The following is a 17,530-nucleotide window of genomic DNA, read 5'->3' as shown; positions in this document are numbered from 1 at the left end:
CAGGGTGAGGGGATAGGGAGGCTCTTCCCATCCTCATGTACTTGTCCACAAGTCCTTCCTACTGTCCCTCATAAGCCTCTGCTCTCAGCCACCTCCTCTTTTCCAACTGAAACTGCTGGCAGGGGGAACCCACCCTGCAGCAGGTTACTTTTTTGTTGTTGTTGTTTTGTTTTTTGGGGCCACACCTGGTGACGCTCAGGGGTTACTCCCAGCACTCAGAAATCACTCCTGGCTTGGGGGACCATATCGGACATCGGGGGATCGAACTGCAGTCCATCCTAGTCTAGTGCACACAAGGCAGAGACCTTACGGCTTGCACCCATCTCCAGTCCCACTAGGTTACTTTTTTGCCTGACAAATGCAGCATGGACAATAGCTGCCTGAAACACACAATGACTCCTGGCTATGTGCTCAGAAATCTCTCCTGGTTTGAGAGACCATATGGGATGCCGGGGGATCGAACCATGGTTGGTCCTAGGCTAGTGCCACTGCTTTGGCCCAGACACCTGATTCTTGATTATTTATGATGTGATGGCTTTTGAGTGCATTTTTCATTATTGAGTGTTCAGAAGCCTTTTTACCACTGTCAGATTTTCAGTGATCTCTCACATTCAGTTACATAGCTGCACCTGGGATTGTGACAGGGGCCCACACTATACTAAGCTCCAAACAATTGTCTTATTAGTCTATGAGCCCTACAGCAATCCTCTAATCTACAGCTGAGAAACAGAATCTCAATGTGGTGGAGTGGCTTGCTCCATCTTGTGAAGAAGCAAAGTGGGGAGGTAAACTGGAATCAATTCAAAGAGCAGGAGGCAGAAATAGCCAGGACCAGAATTGGTCCAATCCATGCTCAGCCTCCCTCATAGTCAGAAACTTTGGATCCTGTAAGCAGGTTATGGGATTTTAGAGAAACCCTCGTTTAGGTCTGTGATAATGCTTCCAGAAGAGGTATTTGCTCAAGGCTCCACAGTGCATCAGTCCCAGGTTTGTCTTGGTCTTGGTCTCCAGCAGCCCTCTTTGCCCTCTCACCTCTCACAAATACATAGGCGCTCTGCTCCCGGGGCCCGGAAGGTGAGGACACCCGCACCATGTAGAGTCCCTCATCCTCCTTGTGGGCACAGGACACCTTCAGGGAAGCCTGGCGGTCTGCATAGGCCATCTGCCGCCGTCCTGATGGCCTAAGCAGCTTCCCTGTAGAGGTAGGGGTCCTGTGTTAGCACTGGGGGATCCAGGCAGAGGTGAGCTTGAGGGGCCATAGCTGAGGGTGGGCACCCTCCACAGCACTCTCCTAACTAAACTGCGGAGCTTCTCTGCTCAGGTCTTGGGAATGGGGTACAGGGATGTTGTTGGGGGTGCACAAGGGAATGAGGGCTTAGGGAAATGCTGGGTAAGGAGGTTCTGTGAGGAATGGGAGCAAGAAGGGTGGTCCCTAGGATTATAGGCTGGGCTAGGGGCTTGTGAGAGGCGCTAGGGGGCAGTGGGTGGGGATTTGAGCTTAATGAAGGAAGTGGGATACTGCTAGGGGGACTCAGTATGGGGAGGGATGTTCGCTGAGAGAGTTGGGGTGTTGGTGTGAACAGCAGAAGGCTTGTTGAGGGTGAAGGACTGGGGTGGAAGGAGGACGTGAAAGAGAGGAGGTGGGGATCCAGTGGAGGAGCCAAGCGGGGGGCCTTCCTGCCCTCTGTCCCAGTATGGGCACCTCCCTCCTGTCAGCACGGCTATTCTGGAAGATGGACGGGCTGGAGGACATGTCAACCTGGTGACGGCAGCTGCTTCCCTCCCAGCGGGTGCCGCCTCTTCAGGCTCAGAGCTGCGGGGTGCTGTCCACCCTGTCCTCTGGCTGCAGACCCGTTCCCTGATGGGGAGGGAGGCCCAGTCCTCCTCCTTCTCTCTGAAGAAGCTGTCTGTCTCTGCTGCCCCTGACCAACAGCATTCCACACCCACATTCTCACTCAGAAAAGCCCACACAGTTGTCCCATGCCCTGATGTTCCCCACCTCTGCTGTCTGTGCCCCCCATTCCCTCCCTAGTAGGGAGGCAAGGTCCACTCCACCCCTCAAGCCTGCCAGGGCTGGGTCACTGCAGATTGCAAAAAGCAATGACTCCAACTGCAGCTTGTTTTCAACCCCCCTCCTTGAGGGAGTCCCCAACTCACTCACACACATGGGCCCATGGGGTTCTGCCTGACCCTGCCTGGGGGTGCTCCTGCTTGTGAGTGGAGGAGGATGGGGATGACCCCCCCCTCCCCAATGGGTGTCCCAGAGCAGAATGGGGCCAGAGCTCATCTCTCTCTGGAAGCCAGGTGGGGGGGGGGTCCTCACCATCTCGGAACCACTGGATGGTTTGCTCAGCATCTAATACATCTTCCGAAAACAAGCAGGACAGAGTGAAAGGCTCCTTCTCACGAGCAAAGACAGGAGCCAGCACTGATGTGAACTCCACCACAGGTCCCAGCATCAGTCCTGGGGAACAGGGGGCAGGGATTTAGGGTGGGTATCTCTGAGGTGGCCAGCCCCACCTGGGGCCTAGCTGGAGTGAGGAGCTTCCTGGAACCCCTCATTTCTCTGGGCCTAGATTCCCACTACTAGTTTCTGGAATGTGATTTCACTAGGAAGAGGGCCTGGGGTTGTGGGGAGGAGTTTTATTCAAGTGAGGGCTCAGTAGTGAGGGTGGAGAAGCCCCACTGAGCCATCTGTCTGCCTCCAGGCCACTTTGAATTAAGGTTTTGGATTTTCCTTTTGATTTTTGGTTTTTGGGCCACACCTGATGGCACTCAGGGATTACTCCTGGCTCTTCAGTCAGAAATCGCTTTGGCACCATATGGGGACCATATGGGATGCTGGGAATTGAACGCAGGTCTGCCCTGGGCTGGCCTTGTGCAAGGCAAACGCCCTACTGCTGTGCTATTGCTCCTGCCCCTGGATTTGCCTTTACACCCAATTCACTTCGGTAAAGTTCATCAGCCAAGGTCAGTTCTGGGATTTTTCTAGGACATCTCCAGAAATCAGTCTGGAAATATAGAACTCAAGTATGACCAGGAACACTCATGGGGACAGAGCTTTGCGGGCAATGAGGCTTATACTCTGAAAGGGGGCTCTGAGCAGAGAGGTCTTGCATTGACTCCCATCCCACCTTCTGGGACCCAGACGCTCCTTACTTTTAAAGATCTCTGAATCGAAGCCAGCATCCTTGCCCAGGTACGCTGAAAAGCCAGAGCAAACAGTTCACCATGGTTCAGACTCGTGTCTCTACCAGATTTGGGAGGCATGGGCTTGAGTTTGGGATCCAGTCTGGACATTTTAGTGGTCTAGGGAAGTTTATTACACTAGTAAGTGGGGTTAGTGAGCTCCCCCCACCAAGGGTAATGGGTTCAGAAGAAAGCTAACACCCAGCCAGAGTCAATAAAGGTAATCCCTCACTGCCAGAATTGGCCTGGCTTCCTAGTCACACCAGGGGGCTGGTAGGAGATACTCGGTAGTCACAGAGAGTGATAGGAGACAGAGCAGTGCTGAGCGATTCTGGAGGTTAGAGACTTGGGGAGAGGCTGGCATGCATGGTGTCTACTCTGAGTGGGCACTCTGCATGGTTATCAGCACATCTACACCTCACAGTCGTCCAGTCTGCTTCTGATGCCATTCAGATACTCTCACATAGATAAGAAAAAGAGGCACGATTGTCCAGCTAGCAACCCACAGCTGAAGCCATGTAGTTATCCTGGTCCCCAGAAAGGTTCCCTTGAGTGAGGCAAGTCAGCAGGAACCCCAGGATTAGGATCTAGTAGGATTAGGATCAGGAGTCCCAGGATTAGCTCCTCTCATCAGAGTATGTATGAGGGGGCATAAGAAGTCTTGTTTATATGAGGAGCCTGCTGAAGTCTGGGGGCAGGTGGGGTCCCTCTGAAGGAAAAAGAATGGGGACTGGCCAAAGCAGAGAGAGGCATGGCCTGATGTCTGACCTTGGCCTTGACTCTGGGCACAGCCTATAGGGGTGGCTCAAATTCTGAAGAGATCCCTGCTTGCAGGTGGGGGACAGCTGCCTCCAGAGCTATTTGGAGAACAGGACAGAGGGGTGGAGGACAGTGAAGAACAGTTTGAAAAGGTCTAACGAAAGGTGCAGGGCTGGACTACATTGTGTCTGCTCACCAGGAGATGTGAGTGTGTGTGTACATGGGTGTAAGCGTTTGAATATATGTGAGTGTGCGTGTGTGTGATTGTATGTATGTTTGAATTTGTGTATACATGTGTGAGTCTCTGTGCATAAATATATGTGAGTGTATGTGTGTGAGCATATGAGTTTATGTGAATGAGTGTACTATGTAGGTGAGTGTTGTGTGTATGTGCGTGAATGTGTGACTATATATGCGTCTGAGTGTGAGTATCTATGAGTTCATGTATGTGTGAAAGTGTGAGTATGTGTAAGTGTGTACAAGTGTGTATATCAATATTTGTGAATGTGAGTTTATGTGCATGAGTGTATGTATGCAAGTTTGTGATGTATATTTGCAAGTATGTAAATATGTCTGATTGTGTAAGTATGAATTTGTGAATGTCTGTGAGTATTTATGAGTGGGTCTAAATGTGTATTTGTAAGCATGTGAGTGCCTCTGAATGTGAATACATGTGGGTATTTGTGAGTGTGAGTGTTTGTAAGTAGGTGTATATGTGTGTGAGCAAAATTTTTTCAGGCCCTGGGAGAAGGCAAGGTGCAGTGCTATTTTGTTTATATATTTATTTGTTTGTTTATTTATTTATTTAGTTTTTTTGGGCCACACCTGGCGATGCTCAGGGGTTACTCCTGACTCTACACTCAGAAATCGCTCCTGGCAGGCTTAGGGAACCATATGGGATGCTGGGATGCGAACCCAGGTCCATTCTGAGTCAGCTGCTGTCAAGGCAAATGCCCTGCTGCTGTGCAGTGCTATTTTGGAGAGGGGTAGCCCATGCCTGGGGATATTGGGAGGCCATGTTGTGCTGGTAATCAAACTCTGGAGTCCCACATGCAACTGATGCATCCCTTTGAGCATCCTTGGTGTACTTTGGATCCCAGGGTGTCTCTTCTGGGCCGCAGCCAGGCATGGTTGGGGAATGGAACTACCCCCTGAGGAAATAGCTGCTCTGTGCCCCCACACACACATACACACACACACACACACACACACACACACACACACACACACACACACACACACACACCCCAAGTACCTCAGAAGTATATAACTTGCTCAGCCTCACATGCCACCTTGGGAAATACTCACCAGCCAGATGGGGCAATAGGAGTCTGGGGTAGGGTGGTGGTTAGGACTGGACCTAGGTCCTTGAGGCCCCCTAGTGCAACTGACAGCACCAGGTCACCTTCCCAGAGACCCTCAGCTGGATACAGCTTGAAGGAACCTGATGCAGAGGGGTTCTGTGGCAGGGGTGCGGGGAGTGGTGGGGGTACTCTGGTAGATCACCTTATGGTCAAGGGTGAGGCGGCTCTCTCTGCTTGAAGGTCCAGGGATGTGTCATTTGTGACTGCTCTGGGCATCCACTCCCTGGCTAGATAACCGTGTCTTGGCCCTTTCTTGGGGTGACCCTGTCCTGGCCTCCTCCACTTGCCCCAGGGCTGACCTAGTCTGTGGGGTGGAAAGACTTACTCCGTACAAGGACCTTGGCAAAAGAGGAGGCCTGGCCATGGGAGTTCTTAGCGATTACCGAGTAGGTGGCTGCATCATCCACTGTGCATCTGAAAAGACAGGGAAACATCTCTGGACTGACCGCTGGGATCCCGAGACATGTAGACTCCATTGGGGATGGTCAGGAGGACTGCAGGAAAGCCTCAGAAAGATAATTCAGCCTCTTCTCCAGGTCTGCCTTGGAAGTACTGGATGCCTTTTGCCTGGGCACTGCCTTCTCCTGCCTCAGACTTCTTCCCTGAAAAATATGGTACTTGCCCAAACCCCCAGTACTACTGGGTGTAGCCCAAAAACCAAAAACCACAGTAGGAACAGAGAGGCCAAGTGACTTGCCCAGAATCTCAAAGCAACTGTGATTTAAACCAGTTTTGAGTTACTGAGCCATTCCCAGCCTAGCCTCCCCTTCCTATCCACACCTTTATCCTGGAATCTAGTGCCAGCAGGGAATTGCCTTGTCTTGTAATCTCTGTTAGGACTTGGGGAGATGTCTAGCTCAGTCATGAGCTGCACCCCCAGGCAGTCCTGTCTCATTCCCAGACAAGGCCTGGGCTGGCTCCATCCTGGGGAACTGTTATACAGAGTCAAGCATGTGGCACACCCGGCCCCTTGGTGTCTCGGTTTCCCAGGCATCTTAGAGGCAGTCATAGGCACACTGCTTTGTAGGATTAATCACATCTGTGTTTGCTTCTAAAAGGTAGAACCACGTCCTGCTCAGACCCCGTTCCTGAAGCCCAGTTGGTCATTATGGAAGGTTTGGTGTTGGAATGAGTCTAGTTGGAGAGCAGGCTCAAACCCAGGCACTGTCCATGCTAGGTCCGTAAGGCCCTAATCCTTATGGACCCTTGTTTCTTCTCCTGCCACACAGGTGTCACAAGAATGATGGAGGGCACTATCTTTGTCTACTCAGAGTGTGGCAGTGGCAGAAAGCAACCTTGACAACTCATGCATATTTTAGGGAAATCATGGATGCTCTGGGGGAAGCCCGTCTAATTCTATTTCCTATAATTGTTTGACCTTGTGTAGGTGTGCTTGTGTGTGTACATGCCCACGTTCCGTGCATGGATGTGTGTTATCCTGCTCTTTCAAAGTTCTTTGCTCAGCAGTGTTATCTTTGCTGCTGGCCTCTAAGTGGAAATTTCTCAGAATCAGATGGAGTGTGTGTGAGAGAGAGACTGAGGGATGGGGTAAGAGAGGAGAGGGAAAGAAAGAGAGAGAGAGAGAGAGCAGAGAGAGAGCAGAGAGAGACACAGAGAGACAGAGACAAAGACTGGTTTGAGGGACTGGAGTGGTGACACAACCAATAGGGCGTCTGCCTTGCACACACTAGCCTAGGACAAACCACAGTTCGATCTCCCTGAGTCCCATATGGTCCCCCAAGCCAGGGGCAATTTCTGAGTACATAGCCAGGAGTAAACCCTGAGCGTCTGTCACTGGTTGTGGCCCAAAAACCAAAAGACACACACACACACACACACACACACACACACACACACACACACACACACACACACACACACACACACGACTGGTTTGAATTGCAGAAACAGACAGAAAGACTGACAAACAGAAAGATAAAAGAAATCCCTGGACCCCATTCAGGGGGGTCCAGAACACCTACCAATATTTTAACAAGCATCCAGAAACATTGGAAGATACTGTTCGTTCAGGACACAGCTCCAGGGAAGGGTCAGGCCTCTGCTCTGGCCTTGGTAGTTGCAAGACTGGTGTGTGTGTGTGTGTGTGTGTGTAGAGGGGCCTCTGCTCTGGCCTTGGTAGTTGTGAGACTGGTGTGTGTGTGTGTGTGTGTGTGTGTGTGTGTGTGTGTGGAGGGGCCTCTGCTCTGGCCTTGGTAGTTGTGAGACTGGTGTGTGTGTGTGTGTGTGTGTGTGTGTGTGTGTGTGGAGGGGCCTCTGCTCTGGCCTTGGTAGTTGTGAGACTGGTGTGTGTGTGTGTGTGTGTGTGTGTGTGTGTGGAGGGGCCTCTGCTCTGGCCTTGGTAGTTGTGAGACTGGTGTGTGTGTGTGTGTGTGTGTGTGTGTGTGTGTGTGTGTGTGGAGGGGCCTCTGCTCTGGCCTTGGTAGTTGTGAGACTGGTGTGTGTGTGTGTGTGTGTGTGTTGGGAAGGACTTTGGTGGGGATGGGGGGGGGGTGAGATGTAGGGGAAAGAAGGGGAACTGGGTCTCTCAGAGCTCTTAGTCTCACCTCCTGATCTCCAGGGTCAGCAGCCCATAGTTGTTAGTGATTCGAAACTTTCCGGCAGGAAAGAGGCGGGGATCAAGGCGAATATCATTTTTGTACCTGTGGAGAAATGGTGGTGTCTGGGAAGCAGTGCAGTTTTAAGCAGAAAGGCCCTGGAGCACATTTGTTCTGGGTTCCAACCTCAGTCTTGTGCTGCTTCCTCACTTACATGAACCCAGCCAATCTGCGCTGCCCTGCATCTCGTGCCCTCATTCATGAAAAGGGGTAATAATAACACCTGCCTCACAGATCTGTGGCATTTAAATGGGATTTATGGCCTTTCTGAACAGTTGTCTGAGGCTCATTCATCTGTGGAACACAGAAGAGAGAGCCTGTAATTTTAGGGCTGCTCATCAAGGAATAGATCAGCTTTTTCCTCCAATTGAGGGGAGCTGCTGCAGAAAGAAACCCCACCTATATCTCCCACAGGATTGTAGGTTTTTTCCCCTAGGATCTAGGGCAAATCATCTGAAGAGCCTTCAAAACCTTCTATGTTCACATTTGAAACACTAGTCTTTGGGGATTAGAATCAGATCAGCCTTGCTTCTCTTACTCTTTTGTTTTTGTTTTTCGTTTTTTTTTTTGCTTTTGGGTTACACCTGGCAGTGCTCAGGGGTTACTCCTGGCTCTGTGTTCAAAAATCGCTCCTGGCAGGCTCAGGGGACCATATGGGATGCCGAGATTTGAACCACCATCGTCCTGAATCAGCTGCATGCAAGGCAAATGCCCTACTGCTGTACTGCTCTCTCCAGCCCCTGCTTCTCTTACTCTTAAGGAACAGAATGACTTACAGAGCCACTCAAGAAGGACCTGCTTCTTCACCTTTTTGCTGAGTGTTGCCATGTACCTAAGTCTTGTTGTCAACAGAAGTTGTCAACTGGTTGCTCCTGAGGACAGTTTTTGTCCCTTTGTCTTTCTAGCTTGGGGCATGGAACTGTAAGGCAGTGCACTCCTACTGGGTGAACCAGGGCTTGCCCCCTAATCCAGTCATGAGAAACAAGTCAGATTTTGAGGGGTCAGTTAGGTCCACCATCATAGAAATCCCATTTTCTCTCCAGACATGCCTATGGAAGAGAAGTAAGCATTTATTTAAGCCATAAAACCCCTCAGCCCTTGAAACTGGAGTGATAACATAGTGGGTAGAGCACTAGCCTGCATGCAATTGACCTGGCTTTGATCCTTGGCACCCCATATGGTTCTCGAGCACTGTCAGAAGTGTCTAAACCTAGAGCCAGGAATAAACCCTAAACACTCATAGCTGTGGCCTTCAAATCCTCCCTTTAACAACAACAGCAACAACAATAAAATCACAAAAACTCCAAGAAAACCAACTCCCATCCCTCAACACATCTAAATGTCAATGTGTGTATGGGTGAGGCCCTGGCATGAGGCCATGAAAACTTTGCCTTTTTTTAAAATTATTTTTTGTTTGTTTTATGTTTTTGTTTTTGTGTCACACCACGCTCAGAGGTTACTCCTGGCTCTACGCTCAGAAATCACTCATGACTGGCTTGGGGGACCATATGGGAGGCCAGGATTCGAACTATCATCCTTCTGCATGCAAGGCAAACACCCTACCTCCATGCTATCTCTTCAGCCCCTTTAAAAAATTTTTTTTTTGGTCACACCCAGTGGCACTCAGGGGTTACTCCTGGCTCTGTGCTCAGAAATCACCCCTGGCTGGCTTGGCGGACCATATGGGATACCAGGATTAGAGCCGGGATCCGTCCTGTATTGGTTGCATGCAAGGCAAACGCCTTACCATTGTGCTATCGCTCTGGCCCCAGACCAGGGAAACTTTGAAGGTGGATACTCAGGGATATAACTCAGCACCTGCCTTGCTTAAAGCCAAGAGCTTGATATCCGGCATCATCCCACATGCCAAGTGTGATCCTGGGTCATTTCCTGGGCACTGTGTCCAAGTATAAGACCCCTCTGTCATTACAACAACAAAGGAAGCGGGAGAGAGAGAACCCTACAATTCAAACCAAGTCCAACCAACACAACCCCACCCTCTCGAACAAATTACCCTGGTGATTTCCAGGATGTCCCAACAGTTCTCCATGTCCCTCTGCACCCTGTTTCTTGTGAACTCCAGGAGGTTCTTTTCGTCTAGAACCAGACAGTGAGGAAGTCTTGCCTCTTTCCAAAGCCTATTGGGAGGGTGTGTGTGTCTGGAGGCCTAAGTGTGTTTGAGGGAAGGGACCATTATGTGTTTGGGTGCTTGACACAGCTTGCTGTGTGACTTTGGGAAAATTTGCATCTCTCCGGGCATCTGTCTGTTCAGGGAGCCATTGAATGCTTTCTGCCCCGCAGAGTGCAGCCTTCCTTTGACCTGGCTCCCCCAACACCTTGTTTGTCTCCATGACAACCAAACAGGTCATGCCTACATCTCTCCCAGCCTCCAGACAGTGCGTATGCAGCTAAAAGGAGCCTATCTAAATCTCCTGAGGGGAGGGCAGCAGAGGTCTGGGTGCTAGTTTTTCCTGGGCCTGGGGGCCAAGGTCAGGCCCTTACACCCCAGCACCTGTCAGGAACATTCCAGATGCCTCTGCAGGAGATCCTTGGCCTTTCCTGGTAAAAGCAGCAGCTGCAGTTAAGAACAGACTTGAGCTCTCCTGTTATCCCCTCTGGGCCTCAGTCTCAGATTGAGGGAAGGAGACTCCAAGAAGGGGGAATTTATGGAGGAGCTCATGCATACTTAAAAAAAATGCATTCTATAACACAGTTGCAGGGAGGACCCAGCTAAGACCTTCACCCAGAGAGGCGCTAACAAAAAAAGTGAGGTGTTGAGCTGACACAATAATACATTAGGTAGGTACTAGTCTTGCAGTTGGCAGACCTGAGTTTGATCCCTGGCATCCCAAGTGGTCCCCCTGAGTATTGCCAGGAGTAATTCCCGAGTGTAGAGCCAGGAGTAACCTCTGAGAATCACCAGGTGTGGCAAAAAAAACCCCAGATGTTCCTATCATTTAGTCCCTCTACTACACTTATTATTACTTATTATTATTATTTTTTTTTCAGTACTTGAGCATTGAACTTCACAAATGAAAGGCAAGTGTTCTGTCACTTAGCTATATCCAAGACCTTTCTACACATTTTGATGCTAGATTTGACTTTTTGGGGGGGCCACATTCGGCAGTTGCTCCTGGTTCTGCGCTCAGAAATCACTCCTGGCAGGCTCGGAGGGATCATATGGAATGCTGGGGATTGAGCCCAGGTCTGTTCCAGGTCGGCAGCATGTGAGGCAACACCCTGCCGCTGTGCTATTGCTTGGGCCCGTGGCTTTTTTTTTTTTTTTTAATTTGTTTATTTGGAGTCAGATCTTAGAAAGCCCAGGGTTCCTTCGCTGGGATCGCTTGAATTCTCCACCAGCCGGCTGGCAGTTTAATACAAGTTCAATGCAGTATTGTCTTGCTGCCCTGTGGTGCTGGGGACCTCCAGAGCTGCACCCAGGTGATGCTCAGGGAACCATGTGGTGTGGGTTAGAGACAGAGGTGAATATGTTAGGCAAGCTCCATCATTCCTGCACTCTCTCTGTCTGGACCCTAGAATTTACATTACTTTTATTTTACTCTTTTTCTTTGTCTGTGGATTTTTCCTTTTCTTTTCTTTTCTTTTTTTTTTTTTTTTTTTTTGGTGTTTTGGTTTTTGGGTCACACCCAGTAGCACTCAGGGGTTGCTCCTGGCTATCTGCTCAGAAACAGCTCCTGGCAGGCACGGGGGACCACATGGGACACCAGGATTCGAACCAACCACCTTAGGTTTTGGCTGCTTACAAGGCAAACGCCACTGAGCTATCTCTCCTGGCCCCCTTTTCTTTTTTTGTGGATTCTTCCTAACAGTGCTCAGGGATTACTTTTGGCTCTGTGCTCAAAGATCACTCCTGGTAGGCTTAGAGGAGTATCTTATGTGGTGCTGGGGTAGAAACAGTATCAGCCATGTACAAGACAAGTTCCTCACCTGCTGTACTGTTTCTCCAGACCCTTGAATGCACACCAGGTAGAATTGTGGCCAGGGTTCACTTCTGTGGCATAATAGTGTCCGCACTGTTCATGGCTACCATGCCTGCTCTTGCCCCTTTCTGTGCTGCTAAATAAATGGACTTATTTCACAACCCTAACATCTCAGCACTTGCTGCAGGATGTGGGTCTGTCTCGAGGCCTGGGCAGAGCCCTGATGCTAGCCCAGGAAAGAAGTAGAATAACATGGAAGCTAGGAGCCCTTGGGGTCTCTAGATATCAAAGCTGGAACAATCAGGAGAGACTTGGCTTTTCCTACTCATCAGGAATGCACTGCTCCTATGTGGCAACTTTGGTGGCAAGTTCCCTCCCAAGAGGCTCCCAGGAATGCCTTAGATGTAGCCTCAGTGCCAGGGCAGGGCAAGTTGGGCAGCCAGGCCAGGACAGCTGAGGATTGACCTCCACTTAGCACAGGCCGGCTGTCGGAAACAACTTGCTGGCATGTTGTGCCTCCATCTCCCCAGACCACCAGTGCCCACCATGGCACCCAGCATACCTTTTGGAATGAAAGCCAACTAGTAATGACCACCAGCCTCCAGGCCAGCTCCAACACCTTTCTTAGATCAAAATGAAGCTCAATAATAGGCCACTGGCCTGATGGGGGTGAGCCTCTGCGTACCTTCTTCAATGCCACAAACTACAACAAAATTACCTTTCTCTATTGCTCTTGACCTCATGTTTTCTATTTCTTGGATTTCAGTAGCATCATGTGTTCTTGAAGGAGACAAATGGTTATAACAACCACTTCCCACTTTTCTATGTTGGGACATAAGAGACTTGTGATCAAATCCTGTTATCCTCTGACTGTTTGTCCATAGTCACATTACCTCTCTGAACCCGGATTCCTCCTTGTGAAGTAGAGGAGACACTTGTCTCTCTGAGGAGAGAGCCCTGACCATGTGAGAGGAAGGTTTTGGAGGATGACCAGTGGGTTCAAGCACATGGAGTTGCTTTTTCTTTATGATCATCATTATTTGTGTGCATCTCCTCTCTGCTCTAGACCCTGCTCTTGGCTTATATCTTGTCTCTTTTGAGAAGCCTTCCTGTGTTCTCCAGGTACAAACTACCTCTTCCTCCTCTTCACCTCCACTCTCCTCTTTAACATCAACTGTCAATGTACTTCTCTGCAGTGATAGTTCTCTTCTTCTTTTTGGGCCACACCTGGTGGTGTTCAAGGTTTAGTGCTGCTCTGCAATCAGGAATTATGCCTAGCAGTGCTTGGGGGACCATACAGGATGCTGGGGATTGAACCTAGGTCTGCCACATATAAAGTAAACACCTCCCCACTGTATTATCTCTCTGGCCCCAACATTTCACTTCTGGTCTGGGAGTTCCTGGGATGACCTTATGGCTGGTTCATTTTAAGATTTCAGGGCCCGGAGAGATAGCACAGCGGTGTTTGCCTTGCAAGCAGCCGATCCAGGACCAAAGGTGGTTGGTTCGAATCCCGGTGTCCCATATGGTCCCCCGTGCCTGCCAGGAGCTATTTCTGAGCAGACAGCCAGGAGTAACCCCTGAGCACTGCCGGGTGTGGCCCGAAAACCAAAAAAAAAAAAAAAAAAAAAAAGATTTCAGTGTCCCTGCCAGGGCCAGGGCCAGGCACAGACCAAGTCCTGATAAATATTTTTTCAAGTCTCTTCCTTATCCCCCAACATGCTTGCCCATGGAAACCCTGGGGAGACTCAGAAATTAGGGGCTCTGCTGTATGCAAGACTTCCTCCGTGGTGATAGAATGAAGAGCCCAGGACACACCATGTCCACCTCCATCTCCATCAGACATTTCTGCATCCCCTCAGCCATCGAGGTCCTCAGCTCCAAGGCTCTGCAATTGCCCCAGGAAGTACATCTTCTGGTTTCCCAGCAGCACATTCTGAGAGCTTCTACATGCCATAGCACTGAATTCTCACTGCCTGCCAGCCAAGTAGAAATAGGATATGGAAGGGCCAGAGAGATAGCACAGTGGTAGAGCCTTGCATGTGGATGATCCAGGACGAACCTGAGTTCAATTCCCGGCATCCCATATGATTCCCCGAGCCTGCTAGGAGCAATTTCTGAATGCAGAGCCAGGAGTAACCTCTGAGCACTGCTGGGTGTGGCCCCAAACCCAAACCAAACAAAAAGAAAAGAAATGGGAAACTGAGGCAGGATCTGCATCTGAATTCTTAGAATAAAACTGGGCCTGGAGTTCAGGGGTCTCCTGAGGGTCCCCGTCAGTCCCCAGTGCCTTTTGAAGCCTCTGCTCCTCCTGCCTGAGATCTCCCCAGCCTTAACATAGACACTTTGCTCTCAGCAGGTGCCTTGTCCTGCCTTGAGAGTCATATTTTTACAAGTATTGGCTTCTTGTAGCCCAGCTTCCAGGCTCCATCTGGCTGGAAGACAGCTAAGAATAACCCTGTCTGAATTTTCCCAGCAGCTGCAGCTCTGTTAGGGGTGTGGGCAGGTTTGTGGGTCCGCAGCCCTCTTGTGAAGTGGGGCTACTCATATCTCTCTCAGGAGCCACTGGGCCCCCGGAGGGCTGTGGGTAGGGCTGTCAGGAATGTACACTTGTGGCTTGGCAGCCAGAGGCAGGACAGGGTGGGCCCCCTTCTCATCTACTGTGGCTTACCAGGTGACCTGGGGTGGAGGCGAGCCCTGGATGGTGCAGGTCAGCAGGACCGTGGAGCCCTCCCAGACGGCGTGGGAACGCAGGGGCATCCAGAACCAGGGCCCTCGGCCCGAGCACAGCTCCTGAAATTCCTTAGCCTCCCGGATCTTTGCTTCTGTCTGTTGAAGGCAGTGGGGAGGGGAAGGCATGATTTCTGGGAAACAGGTTGCCAGCTTGGTGTCCCATCATTGCTGCTGCTCTCCCACTGGTACCAGGCTCTAAAATCACACCCATGTGACTGGAGCTCCTTCTCCAATGGCCAGAAGGGCAGGATGTGGGGACCTAGTGGGTATGGAGCCTTTGAGGTGAGGAGCAGAGGGGTTAGTCTGTGAACAATAGGGCCCCAAGTGGGTCTTAAGATCCCTGACATTGATCAAGAATAGTCCTTCCTGAGGTCTTCCGTGTTTGTCCCATGGGCAGGCTTCCCGAGTTCCCACTTTACCATGCGTATCCTCTCTGGAAGAGGCACCAAGGCTCAAACTGGACTTAGAGTTTGGGCCCTTTCTTGGAGGTCTGGCAGCTTTTTGAAAAACATGGGTTAGGGGTACTGTGTGGAAACTCCTGGCTCACCCTCTGTCGCAGGCCCTTCCAGTCTCGGCGTTGGCGCAGCAGCCGCTGGGTCCGCAGGAAGGCCTTCTCGGTCTTCTCCAAGTCGTTGCCAAAGCCCACCCGTTTCTGCCCTCGCTCCTCCAGCTCCACAGAGGAGGTCTGGCGTCTCAATCTGGCCTCCCTGTGCGAAAGAATCCATTGGACAGGGGACTCTGGGCCATATCAAGTCCAGAGTGAGCAGTACTACATCTTGAGGACCAGCATGGTCCGCAGCACTGAGTGGTGAGGACTGCAGCACATTTTACATTCTCTCCTGCCTCCCTGAATGGGTCCTATTTATAGTAGGTGCATGATAGACTTGACAGAAACCATGGGGCTCTTCACATGAACAGATATGAGTGCCTCATCTCAGAGCTAGATCCCAGAGACTCCCGGAGGTACATGAGAGGAGACCAACCCAACACGGCACATGGTCTGGTAACCTGCTCCTCTGACCCTCCTACTACTGCTGGTGGACCAGCCCAATGTGGGGTAGTGGGTTCTGTGGCCAGACAGTGGGCCTGCCCTGGGTCGAGGTTCTTCTGAGGGCACTTGACTTACCTTGATGTCTCAGTGGACGTCAGAGCCAGAGCCGCTGCCAGGGCATAGTCTGCGGCGCTGAACTTCTGTTCTTCCTCACTGCTCCACAAAAGGGTGTTAATAGTGCTTAATAGTCATCAGGGATGATTAAGGATCCAACTCCCCCCATCACACCCTTCTCCCCTAATCTCCCTCCACTTGCCCAGCCTTGGAGCATTGGAATTGCCAAGGCAATGCCTCCCTCCTCAAATCAATATATCAGAAAGTAGTGTTCCCCCTAAGCCCCTCTGACTAGAATCTCCAGAAACAACACGCCTGTGTCTCCCTTCTCAGACTGGAATCTCTAGAGAGGAGACTTACATTCAATTCTACAGAGAGGGCTATGCCTCCCCACCTCAGACTTGAGACTCTAGAGAGAACAAGGCTGTGTCTCCACCCTCAGACAGGAGTCTCCAAAAAGAACAAGCATATGTCTCCCTTCTTAGATGGGAATCTCCAGAGAAAATGGGGCTGTACCCTTCCCATTGGAAGGGGCTCCTCTCAGGGCAGTGGCAGTGTCCTTCACCTGCTGCGGTAGGTTCGCCTCTGCACTGAGGAGCCCATGTGCAGGTGGTGCTGCCGTTCCTCCTTGTGCTCTTCCTCCTGGTGGTGCTCCAGCCTGTGGACCTCCACTGTCTGGGGGGGTTGGGGTTCCCCCACATTTCCGGGGATGTGTGGCAGAGTCATGGCAACCACCTGCTGAGAAAAAGTATGTGTTTCTTTTAGGGGTCTGCCAGCATTTTCCCCAGGGCCTCCCCACATTTGGGGTGAGTTGAGAGAGGGGGGCATGGCTAAAGTGACAAGGGCAGGCTTGGAAGACTATACTTGTCTGACCGCTGACTACTCAATCACCGAAGGCTTGGACGGGGGGTGGGGGGTGGGGGGGGAGGGGGTTGAGGGGGTTGAGGGAGGACAGGCTTCCAGCTGCAGTCCTTCTCTTGCCTCCCCAAGACCCTTCTCTGGGCCACCAGACTTCAGTGAGCACCTATCCTAAGGACCAAGAGCAATCTGGGACTCAACCTGGACAAAAGTCCTGCTCTATGCCACACAGGACCCACCTGCAGCCTGGTCCACCTGGCTTCCTTCCAGGGAACTCCTCCCACACTGCCTCACTTTAGCTCAGCTTCGAGTCACATTCTGAGACTCCTTGGATGGCAAAGGTTGAATGTGGGGGCTGTGGAATCCAGCCCAACTCCATGATCCCAACTTCTCTTTCCAGCTAACAAGTGGGGGAATATGGGCCAAAGTCTAGACTTCCCCAGCTTGGAAGTGGATCTCCCCAATATCTAGAACTTGGAAGCTCAAACATGGGGCCCAGCACAAAGTGATAACTATGATAATGGGCCAGACACACTAACAAGCCCTGCTGAGAAGGGAATACCACAGGAAATTCCTCTGGTATTTTCTGCCTGCACATCAGAGTTTGCTCAGATTAAAAAATGCCTCCTATTGGGGCCGAAGTGGTGGCGCAAACGGTAGGGCGTCTGCCTTGCTAAGCTAGGACGGACCGAGGTTTGATCCTCTGGCGTCTTATATGGTCCCCCAAGCCAGGAATGATTTCTGAGTGCATAGCTAGGAGTAACTCTTGAGCATCACCAGGTGTGGCCCAAAAAGAAAAAAAAAAGAAAAAGAAAAGAAAAGAAAGAAAGGAAAAAAGCCTCCTATCTCTGTTCCATGACTTCACATCTGTGCAGCTCGATGCTATGGTTTTAAGAGAATTAAACATACCCAGGTCCCAAGTCATGAGTTTTTGAATGCAGTTTTTAGTCCCTCCAATGACTCAGG

The 17,530-nt window shown here is 50.8% G+C and overlaps 1 protein-coding gene across 1 annotated transcript in view; it reads right to left on the bottom strand.

Annotated features, from left to right (window-relative positions):
- The window catches only part of MYOM3 (myomesin 3), a 50,153-nt gene extending 33,721 nt beyond the window's left edge, over nt 1-16,432 (bottom strand). Inside the window, exons 1-9 of the mRNA XM_049774640.1 lie at nt 16,272-16,432; nt 15,728-15,805; nt 15,149-15,308; nt 14,540-14,697; nt 7,877-7,972; nt 5,638-5,726; nt 3,160-3,204; nt 2,324-2,464; nt 1,033-1,194 (exon numbers count right to left, since the gene is read on the bottom strand). Coding sequence (XP_049630597.1) covers nt 1,033-1,194; nt 2,324-2,464; nt 3,160-3,204; nt 5,638-5,726; nt 7,877-7,972; nt 14,540-14,697; nt 15,149-15,308; nt 15,728-15,805; nt 16,272-16,432 — 1,090 coding nt within the window. The remainder of the gene's footprint in view (nt 1-1,032; nt 1,195-2,323; nt 2,465-3,159; nt 3,205-5,637; nt 5,727-7,876; nt 7,973-14,539; nt 14,698-15,148; nt 15,309-15,727; nt 15,806-16,271) is intronic.
- Nucleotides 16,433-17,530: the final 1,098 nt, after the last annotated feature.

Source organism: Suncus etruscus, chromosome 6, assembly GCF_024139225.1.
Source record: "Suncus etruscus isolate mSunEtr1 chromosome 6, mSunEtr1.pri.cur, whole genome shotgun sequence".
NCBI classification, from domain to species: Eukaryota; Metazoa; Chordata; class Mammalia; order Eulipotyphla; family Soricidae; genus Suncus; species Suncus etruscus.
This window is presented reverse-complemented; position numbering and strand designations above follow the sequence as displayed.